The sequence below is a fragment of the Olea europaea genome, unplaced genomic scaffold, assembly GCF_002742605.1.
Source record: "Olea europaea var. sylvestris unplaced genomic scaffold, O_europaea_v1 scaffold1082, whole genome shotgun sequence".
Lineage (NCBI taxonomy): Eukaryota > Viridiplantae > Streptophyta > Magnoliopsida > Lamiales > Oleaceae > Olea > Olea europaea.
The window spans coordinates 389246-400490 of NW_019228177.1; the positions used below are offsets into that span (position 1 = coordinate 389246).

The 11245-nt window shown below is 33.6% G+C and overlaps 1 protein-coding gene across 1 annotated transcript; it reads right to left on the minus strand.

The window, feature by feature from the left end:
• Nucleotides 1-4217: 4217 nt before the first annotated feature.
• LOC111373193 (tRNA:m(4)X modification enzyme TRM13 homolog) lies at nucleotides 4218-8635 on the minus strand. Its single transcript, XM_022995692.1, has 9 exons — nucleotides 8477-8635; nucleotides 8327-8392; nucleotides 7889-8218; nucleotides 7538-7799; nucleotides 7272-7329; nucleotides 5351-5437; nucleotides 5109-5243; nucleotides 4875-5010; nucleotides 4218-4686 (listed from the first exon to the last, which is right to left on the minus strand). The coding sequence occupies exons 1-9, from the start codon at nucleotides 8548-8550 to the stop codon at nucleotides 4449-4451; spliced, it is 1386 nt and encodes a 461-aa protein (XP_022851460.1). The 5' UTR covers nucleotides 8551-8635; the 3' UTR covers nucleotides 4218-4448.
• Between the last annotated feature and the right edge of the window lie 2610 nt (nucleotides 8636-11245).

Here is an 11245-nt window from a genome sequence, read left to right on the forward strand (position 1 = left end):
ATACCGTTCCTTTTTAGAGATGGCAAAATAACCCGCCCCACCCCAGCTAGGCTTTACCACGAATGGGGCCAAAAACCCACCCCGTGAATAATAATAATAATAATAATAATAATAATAATAATAATAATAATAATAATAATATACACATATTTAAAACACCAAAAAATATATCTGAAACATCAAACAAAAGTTAAATTTAATGCCAAGGCAATGGAAGTTGCCATAACAGAGGAAACCCCACTTTTCAGCATGCACACATGTACAATTATATCAACTAAAAAAGCATGAAAAGCATCAAAATGAACTGGACAATAAGAATACAACCCAAAAGAGCTTTAGGGGAAAGTCGAAATTCATAGACTGTAGCAAGGCTTGCATTCAATGAAACCTGAAAACTTAGACCTGTAAATCGTGTTCTAAAACCACTGACTATGGAGCCAAAATGAAGTTTAATGTGCTTACAAATTCACCGCACTAAATGGGTGTATGATTTTGTCCAATATTTAATTGAAGAATAGAAACATTGGAAATATAGATACTATTCTCTAACCTCTTCTCCAGTACATGAGCATACATGAGCTCAAAATGTGTAAAAAAAAAAAAAAAAAAAAAAAAATGAAAAAAAAATGAAAACTTGGGCTGCGAGGTGGGTGGGGCAGGTTCAAGGCATCTATCTCTATTCCTTTTCATATAAAACGATAATTTTATCGTTCTGGCTAAAAATTGTTATGATTTGAATTGAAACGATCTCAATGTCTTCAAAATTGTATTGAACGACATAAATGTCGCTATGTTATTTCGTGAGTTTAATACACAATGATATCAATATCGTTATATATTGAGGAAAAAATATTTAGATTATTTTTGTTATGATTTGAACATGAACGATTTTAATCTTGCCAAATTGAGATGTGGATATCGTTATGTTATTTCGTAAGTTTGATACTTATGATTTATTGTCAATTTTTGAAAATTGTATGAGAAAAGGTCTCCATTGAAGAGTGATAAAAGTTTGGGGTCCGAAACGTTGGCCCAAAAAAATTTGGTTAGCATGTGCATCTCTAAGTTGTTTACCATCCCAGAATCAATTTTGTTTTGTGTCTCAAGAACGATTTCAATGTCTATATTTTTGTATTGGAACAACATCAAAATCGTTTTCTATCTCAAGAGCGACTTCAATGTCGCTTTATAAATTTATGCATTTTTCTTATTGGAACAACATATGCGTCAACTATAATGATATAAAATTCGTTTGTCTATAATGTAAAAAAAATACAACTACGTAAAATGACTTTAATTTTGTTCTAATAGTAGAAAAAAGATCATAGCACAATGACTACAAAAATCTAATAAATCATTCTGCACTTCCAATAAATATAAAATAATAAAGTTACAAATTTCATACAAGAATCTAATAAATCATTTTGCGCTTCTAATAAACAATTTTTTTCATTAACAACTGTTTGGCATTTATAGGGAGAGGAAACATGACTAGTTTTGTTACAGTTGGAGCCTTTGACATTATAGGAACAAAAGTTGACATCTTCATTTTGTATAGCATTGTATCGACCTTCAATATCTCCCTAACGTTAACAAACAAGTTCACTCAAAGAAATTTTTTTCGAAAAAAGAATAATCAATATTTTCCCTTTGCCATTCACTACAAATTTTCATTTTTAAACACCTTCAATTGATTGCTTATATTCAACTAGATAACAAATTGAATCCATGATGTCCATAACTATAATTCAACATAAAAATTGTGAAATTTCTCATCAAATATCAAATTTCGTACATTATTAAAAACTAGATGTATGTCGCTATGGTTTGCAGAAAATGATATGTAAGTTGTTCTGAACGGGAAAGATGTAATCTATATTTTATAGTAAAACAACAAATAGAATAGTCCAACATGTGTTTACCAACATATTCACTTCAAAAATTAAGGGATAATAAGAAAAATGGAAAGTAACCCATATTAAAACTTTAATTCAATGATAAAATGAATTCAAAGTCATTATTGACAAATGAACACCATAAACACAAATCACAATATATGATTCAGAAAAATTGAAAAAGGAGGTAGCCAAAATATTGAAATTTAACATTACCTTATCTTCTTTTTCAAATGTCCATCAAGAATATTGTAAACTTTGATTATTTACTTCAACTAAATGAATGTTTAAGAAAATGACAATAATAGATTTTAGGGTTTCATGAAAGAGAGAAGATGATGATAAAGAAGAAAAATAATTACAGAGAGATGTCGACCTGATTGTGGAAGAAAGGAAGCCAAAATTGAATTAGGGCTAAATGGAAATTGAAAGAAGAATTAGGGTATTATGTCTTTTTACATACAAAGATATTTTAGTAATTTACAAATTATATTTTTCTTTTCCTTGTAATCTTGAGGCTATCTATCTGAAAAAATATAGTTCATAGGCTTTTTAAATAAACTTTTGCTTTGACTGATCCTCTTAAATGAAAGGGCCAGAAAGGCCCCTTTTTTTCTCTGAACAGTTCCAGGTAGAAGGCTCTTAAAAAGATTGAACCCCAACCTTAAGGGTTCCCCACCGCCCCTGCCCTGGAGTATCGTGAGGGAGGTAAATCGCAGATTATGCCTCCAAGGGTACAGGGTGGAAGGCTGCTTGTACACTTGCACTTACCCAAGAGCCAAATCCATATTTCAAGATTCGAACCTTTGACGCGGCAGTCTCAAGTAAAGCTGAATTTCTCCACATTTCCCTTTTACCACTTGGAGATGTGCCCTGAAGATGACACCTCTTCATATTTAATTTTTTTGCCTTTTCGTTTTTAATTCTTATATTCTCATATTCTTTTTTTCTTTTTTCCTTTTTTGGGTTTTTTTTTGGTTTTTTGAATTGTTTTAAGTGAGAACATGTGGATAAAATAAGGTCAAAGCCTGAATTTTCATCAACTAATAGTCCTTTGAATGGAAATTGTTCCCTTCGAGTAACATTTATTAAAAAATTTAAAGTGTAGATAAACAATTAGGAAGGTTGTAACTTGATGACACATTATAAAATGGTTTAAAAAATCATTGCTAATTTCAATACCATCAGTATTTTTGAATAAGTTATTATTCTTATTTTAGCTAAAAGTTTACTTATTTTTTTACTGTTAAAATAAATAACATATTTCTAGTTTGATCAATAAAATTATTTTAAAATTCACTTATTTACTTGTGCAAGCAAAATTGTAAAACCTTTTAAGGTTAGCAAAACACATTTTGTTATGCCTTCATCAGCGAGGCTTCAAGCACGATCACGTGGTAGTCAAACCTAGACTCACTCCACGTCATTTTTTGCCCATAAGGCAATTCTAGCCGAACCTCTATGAAGACCAAACTAATTTGTTGGAATCGCTCCCATGCGAGAACCGAACCCCAACTAAAGAAGCGAAGCTATTATGGGTTTAGTGGAAGATCTTCTATGAACTTTGGTAAATGATTGATGTGACAATTTACTGCCACAATTGCCTCACCCAACCAAACAAGTTAATTTTAAGTCTTGTATCAAATTTTGGGTAACAAAATGATATTAATATTTAATGTTTATGATTGATTAATACTCATGACAAGAGGCCTGCCCACGTATATAGAGATCCAACAATTACTATTATCTTCTTCCATATTAAAAGCTTGCATAATATGTCATTTCAAAGATAATGTAAGTTTAAACTTTCAAACTATAACTTTGCCGTCCTTACCGTTAAATATTTCTGTAAAGCCGAATCCCTTTCTATATAGGAAACTAGCATCTAAAGCACCTCCTACACTCAAACACTTATTACTTCAATTGACTCAATTGTCAGACTGCATACTGTCAACTCCACTACCACTAGAGGAAGTCACGTGTGGCCAAATGTTTGTCTTAGTGTGCAAAAATATGCTTATATGGATACGAGAAGCTATAGAATCTGTTGGCCACATTGGAGGTACAAAATTTCAGATCAACACGTTCTAAGAATCAAACTTAAACAAGATATAAATATAACAATGTTGGGCTATTTATTTAGTATGTTGTGGTTTAATGCTTATTTATACCAAACTCCAACTTTATTTCAATTGCGCCGACAGATCTACAATAAAAAGTTCATATTTCAAATTAATAAAGAGAAGATATAACGACTTTTAGCATGCTTGGAATGTAAAATTCAAAAACGAAGAATAATACTAGACAATATTAAGAAAGATAAATAGAAAAAAATAAAAATCTTAATTCACTATACTGTCTACTCAAGTAATTCCCCAATCAAAACTTTGGAATTTAGAACCTTCTCTTTCCATCATAGGACCGCAACACAATCATATCTACCAGACAATCCACAACGGATGCCAATTTATCATTACAATGGAATGTCAAAATTTTATATATTGGTATAACGAGTTAAGATTGATCACCCAAATGAACAGCACCAATTTCATATTAAGATCTTTTCTTGTAACTGGCAACCAAGAGACGGTTTTCGGGGGAGATGCTACAAGGAACGTACTTGACGAGCTGAGATTCTAGTCCTCTTGCCTTCACCCACATCAACCTACCCGTATCGATGATATCCTTGCACATGAAACCTAACACCGCCCTATCAATAGGCTGCATATCTCTCACTATTTCTCCAACTCCACGTACTTCTGAGTCTAAGGCAAACTCTTTCATCTCGCTCCTAAGACAGGTTCAAGTAATTAGGGAAAAAAAAAATGAGAGAACAAATGATTGCCCATTGAGAAGTTGTGTATAAAATAAAGCATAGTTTTCAATTTCCTTAAGATTTCTCATAAAGATATACAAAGAATTCCCTTAAAACAAGTGTGATCCAAAATAGAATAATAAAGAATAAATGTAGTATCATACATGATCTCTTGTTGTGTCATGCATTCTGTGCCCGAGAAATTTGATCCATGATCTGCATCAACTGCCCAGCTGGTAAACCATGAAATCACGTGAAAATCTTCCTTTGTGAAACCCAAATCTGATATGTATCTCTTATCTGCAGGATATGATGGTTTGCACGTCACCATTTGAGGATAGTTCAAAACAGAGAAAATTGATGATTGCAAAACTTTCACCAAATAATATAAGGATTACTTATGTAGTTTTTCCACTGGCACAGATGATGGCAGCATGTAGCTATCGCTAAGCCACTAAAGTAAAAGCAGTCTTGGGCTTCAGCAGCAATAACTTGACAACATTGTTCACGAATGCAACATCTTAAGGTCATATCTGGAGACAAAATACTGGATGTTTAATGTGCCAATAGAAAGGAAATTACATACAGATATTACCTTACAAAAAATTAAATAAAAGTCAGGATACACAATATTCTATACCTGTTGCAGGCCCACAAAGATGTTTACCAATTGCTATATAGGCGACTCCTTGTAGAGGCTCAACCCTATTCAAGTTCAGATCCTCAACTGCATTAATTAAAGGCCTCATTGTCATCAAGAGGCGTCTGGAAAATCAATTACAGAAACAGGGGTAGTATTATAAAGGGCTAATCAGATGTTCCTCTTCTTCTTCTCTTTTTCATAGTTTGTTGAAGTAAAAAATTGTGCATGAAACATATGTTGCTTTGTTCTACGGTTTGTTCAAAAGCCAAGTATGGACAACCTCAAGATATTTGTCCAAATCTAAACATAAAGTTTGCCATCCAAACACTTCTGAAACAATATGGAAAACTTATTTGCCATCCAAATACTTCTCAAACAATATGGAAAACTTCTAAGACATTCAAATATTTGATTAGGCATGCTGAGTGAAAAATAATAATAAATCATTATGTATGCAGGCAGAAGATATATTTAACTTTATGTCCAAGATACTACTTTTTCATGCCCAAGTAAATGATGGCCTTTAACTGTGTTGGTATTGACCAATGAAATTTGGGTATTAAGCTAGACTAAGGTTCTAAAATGTGCCATGACAAGGAACTATTTTGGTCATATTCTCAAGTGAAAGTCGGGGAACCATTGTAGACCAATTAGAAATACAAGGGACATAATATGCATGTAAAAAGTGAAGGAAAATACTTCTTCCACACTTAACAAAATATATCTACCAACAAATAGAGTAGCTTCCCTGTAGATTTCAACGCGCCATTCCCATAAAATTTAGAACGATCCTTATAGTTGCTGCATAAGAGTTTGTGAATGTTACGTCGAAACTCGTATGTTTACCATACTCCAAAAGAGTATGACAAAACCACATGATGGCTCTAAGATGGAACTAAGACCAAGTTTATGAACATAGTCAGCTGAGGTAAATTTGGACCCACTAAATTAAGTAATGGAAAAATTTCTTTGGACAACACAAGAAACTTTAACTGAACAAAGTCCACACCAAGTCTCTATCTCCTCTTTTGTCTGGTTTCTAACCTTAAATCGCTTATAATGTACACCTGTATCATACTCTTTCGCCCCCTCTAGTTCCTGTTGTAATTGGCCTGTTATAAATGCTATTATTAATATAATTTGTCCAACCAATTTGAAATTTAGACTAGAAGTTCAGAGGTGAGGGATCTATGGAGGTGTTCAATTATTAATTGTAGCAATTGCAAAATTTAATTTCATTAACAGAGTGTTTGGGACTACTTGTGAGCTACTTATAGAAAGTAAAAGATTATGAGTTATAAGCATTTACACTGTTTTTCGCATTGCTTATAACTTTGCAAAACAGATAACCTTAGAGCTAATCGATCCATTTAGAAAAAGTTGGGATAACGCACCTTATCTTCTAAAATGTCCAGGACTACTTATGAACTACTTATAGAAAGAAAGAGCTTGCAAGCACTTTCAGTTATTCATCTAGTGACTATGAGTTATAAGCATTTAAAAAGTGTTTGGCGTTGCTTATAACATTACAAAACAGACAACCGTAGAGCTAACTGATCCATTTAGAAAAAGTTGGGATAATGCACTTAATTTTTTAAAGTGCTCATAAGCACTTTAAATTTATTAAACAAGCTTAACGATTTTATTAATCTTTAGAGGATACCATAATATATTTTTCAGGTGGTTATAAGCACCTTGTTATTAGGCAATACCAAATGAATTTTAAGTCTTGTGGCCCAAAAAGAAGAGAAAACGGGGGATCTCTAACCCGCCCACATAATCCTGTAGGACTAAAGGGTACCATATAGAAGCTATTAACTGATTTGTCATTCACATGCTGTGAGAATAAGTTAAAAAGATCCTAAAGTAAAAGAAATAACAGGATATCTTTCAAGCACAGGATTTTGGAAAACCTTACTGTCAATTCTCAAACGCTCTAATGTCAAGCTCTCTTTCTGTCGCAAACTCCGATCAGCCTAAAAAGTAGCATTACACAATGGAAAACAAATTAAAAATACCATTTATTAGAATTAAAGAACTAACAGAACTAAAGAACAACATCTACTAAAACTTTCCTATCCTAAGAGTGAAGTGCATATTAAACAACATATCCAAATTAGACCAATAAACCTAGGAAATATTTTGCCTCAAAAGAATGCACATTTTGGGTCCAGATGAACTGACCTTCAGCTTATATGCCCTTCGCTCCACCAATAACACCTTCTTGATCCCATAGCAATCTGCAAGCATTTGAGTCAAGTACCCCCTCCCAGCCCCAAATTCAACCACCGCAGAAACATCATTATCATTTTCACACACTCTATTGGAATCACAATGTTTGACTGCATTAGAACTCGCACAAGATTTTTTTAACACCCCAAAATCTTCTAAATTCCCAAGAATTGATGCCTGTTGTAAAACATGTCTCTCTTGATAAGGTAACTTCCTGAAATTAACCAATACTCATATCAGTTGAGTCATAAAATAACAACCAACAACCTGGAAAACGTGTTAAGATATGGAATTTCTAAATACTTGTCAACTTGTCGATTTGTCCAAATGCTACAAGCCTCTGGGATCTTGAAAGAATCTTGAATGTCATTGCATATGGATGCATGAATGCTCTTGATTTTAGCTATCAATTTGGAGAACTCAGGCACACTCATGGCATAGACAGAATTTCTTTTCATCTCTGAAGTAACAGAAGAATCTTTAACACCACTAGACTTGGGAGTTTCCTCCTCATCCTCCTCTCCACCGGCATTAACTCCCTTTTGATAGTACGGCTGACGCAACAGAGATTGAGCTTGTTTCAGTAGTGGGCATCTATTTAGGTGACTTTGAAGATTTTCCTCGAGCACAGAGCTATTACAGAACGAAATGTTCAAACAAATAAATAAAAACCAAAGGTTTCTACAAGATAAAGATTTGAATGTGTAGGTAAGAAGCAAGAAGAAAGAAGGGAGCGATTACTGAGTAGGATCAATTGGGCACGGAATCCACTGTCCATCAGATCTCTGGGTGTGATTCCCGCAGAATCTAAGCCGGTGGAATGAAGAACAACAATTCATAAATTATGCTTAATTCAAGATAAAATGTATGTGCAAGGGAGAGAATGCTTACGAGGAATTATTAAGAGGGGGAACTGCACAAAATCTGTTCTTCCTGGGAAGCCAAAACTTGCAGTGGCTTGCCATGTTTGCTATGCTCTCTGACTTGTGCTTTAAACCCTAGAACTTGTTTGCTTGCCGCTCCATGGTTCCTCATTCTTTGTTTTTCCTACGGTAAAGAGCCTTGTCTGTTGTAGACTCCATGTTTGAGCCCGTTACATTAAATTTCATTACATTTCTTTTTTCTCTCTCTTATTTTCAATTGCACAATTTTTCACAAAATAATATTATACGTAAATCGAAAAATTTTCATTCTTTTTCAATCATTCATTTTTCAAAAAAATATTATTCCACCCGTTAATTTTTCCGCGTAATGAAGGTCAAGTAGGGGCTTAGAATCGGTGCATCTCATTTTAAAAGCAACCTCATCTCATCTAGTTGTTTTAGTGTTTGTATTGTATTCATATGTTCGACTAATAAGAATTTTGAGGGAATATGTTGAGGAATATTAGCACCGTTCTTAAATTAATGAATTGGATCATTCAAATGATACTAAACCAATATCATAAAAAGTTGGAAAATTCTATACGTACATAACTCATTCCGGAATCTTGTACAGTCGGCTAATGTGGCGGTAATTTGAATTCAAAAAAAGTTACAAACTGGTCAAAATATCATCTGATAATTTACAAAAACTATTTTTGAAAACAAATTCAGTCACGCACACAAACAAATTCACTCTCTCTCTCTAACCCTCAATTTAGTCGTCGCTGATGAAGATGTCCTTCAAATCACCAGTTAAGATGTTGAACGTACAAATCTAGGAGAATGGGAAAGATGACGGCATCACGAATTCGGCCAATGAAGTTTTTTTTTCTCTCTGTCTAACCCTGAATTTAGTCTTCGCCGATGAAGATGTCCTTCAAATCGTTGGTGAAGATCTCGAACGAACAAATCTAGGAGAACGAGTAGGGTTGGCAATGGTTTGGTTATGGGTCGGTTCAGCCAAAATCATAACCGCACCACCAATTTTTTGACCATACCATAACCGCACCATAACCACATATATCGGTTCGCTTCGGTTCGTATCTTTGTTCGGCACGGTTCGGTTCCTTTAATAACCACAAAAATAAATTATTTTTTATAGGTTCATCCGTCAAATTGATATAAAACATTTTATTAAAAAAGTAAATGAAAACAAAAACACAATATTTCAAATGAAAATGCAAACATTATCAAACAATATTTCAAACGAAAATGTGAACATTATCTCAATTTTCAATTGTAAAATACAAATTTAACAAAAACAATATTATAAATATAACAATACTAAACTTTTCCTTTATTCTTAATTATTGTGCATCGAAGTTACTTGATTCATTCTTTCTCACAAGTCTTACTAGCATAAATCAACACTCAAAGTTGATTCCTATATAGTAAATAAGAAATGTAAGTAGAGAATACAATGATACTGCTTATTCCAAAATGGTCTTAACTAAGATTTAAATAAAAAAAGTACCTATTCGTCAGTTTTCTTCTCGCTAAACGTTGCACAAGCTCTAGTGTATGATGAAGAAGTAGAATTTTCTACACACAATAGAAAAAAAATAAAATAAAAGGAGCCGTGCATAAGTTTCTGGTTTGTGGAGAGTAGAGTTTGCATTTATATACCGTCATACTAATGCTATTATTATGAGCTAATGGTAAGTGGGTTAGCCGGCTGAGTCATGTAATGTAATGGGGGAAGAGGGGGGATTTTGTTTTGGGCTAGATAGAAAAGTAGTGTAAAACCTAATAATCAATTCAATTGTTTTTTTTTCTTTTTTTTTAGCGGGTAATTAGTTCGGTTTCGGTTCGACGGCGTAAATATCATACCCGCACCGCCGCGAACCAGTTCATTAAAATAAAAACCATATCCGCCCCATTGCACCATCGGTTCAATTTTTTTCAGTCCATTTGGTTCGGTTAACAGCGATTTTCGATTTTGACGGTTCAAATTGCCATCCCTAAGAACGAGGAAGACAACGCCATCAAAAATTCGATCGACGTAGTTGCACAATTTCCTTCGAAACCTTGCAGGTTAAGAATTTCAAATCTGAATTCCATTTTATATTTTATTTTAATATTTAGGGTTTAGGGCAATATAGTGACTGTAATCTAGTTCTGCACAAATATAAAGAACCATGGACCTTGACATGTGCATTGTAGGGCAATATAGTGACTGCAATCTAGAAATTGAAGGATTTATGTCCAAGTACGTTGTATATGCACAATTTGCATATATAAAGTTCGATTCACAGAAATGCCTAGATTTTGAGGTAAGATGATGGTGAATTGATTGCTTAGAAAGATAGTTTGTGTTTTTTTTTTCTCCAAATTTTTTATGGGATGAGATCATAGAGGGGAAAAGTTACCAAGGTTCATATCTTTTTCTGATTAAGTAATATATTTGAAAGGAAGAAACATGATAACGTTATTAATCCTGTCAATTTATGATGAACCAGTAATATTTTTGTGAATGAATCAGGATTGTTGATGGTTGGGAAGAACAGAAGAATGTCATTCTTGTAAGGGGTAGGACACATGATGCTGGAATGCCCCAAAAAGAGGAGATGCCCAAACTATGGAGAGGGGTTCGTTAGATGGTTGGACGTGATTCAATTCTTGTACTCGCAACTATAGGTCCTTCAAGTTTTGTAACGTTTTGCCCGATGAAGAGTATCTGTTGCAAGGTAAATCAAGTGGCACTACCAAAGGAAGTGAACATGTCCATGATTTGTCT

Coding starts and splice junctions, on each gene's coding strand:
- LOC111373193 (XM_022995692.1), bottom strand. CDS start 8,550: ATGGCAAGCCACTGCAAGTTTTGGCTTCCCAGGAAGAACAGATTTTGT. Junction 5,438..7,271: donor AGAGCGTTTGAGAATTGACA/GTAAGGTTTTCC, acceptor TAATTAATGCAG/TTGAGGATCTGAACTTGAAT. Junction 4,687..4,874: donor ATGACACAACAAGAGATCAT/GTATGATACTAC, acceptor AACCTGTCTTAG/GAGCGAGATGAAAGAGTTTG.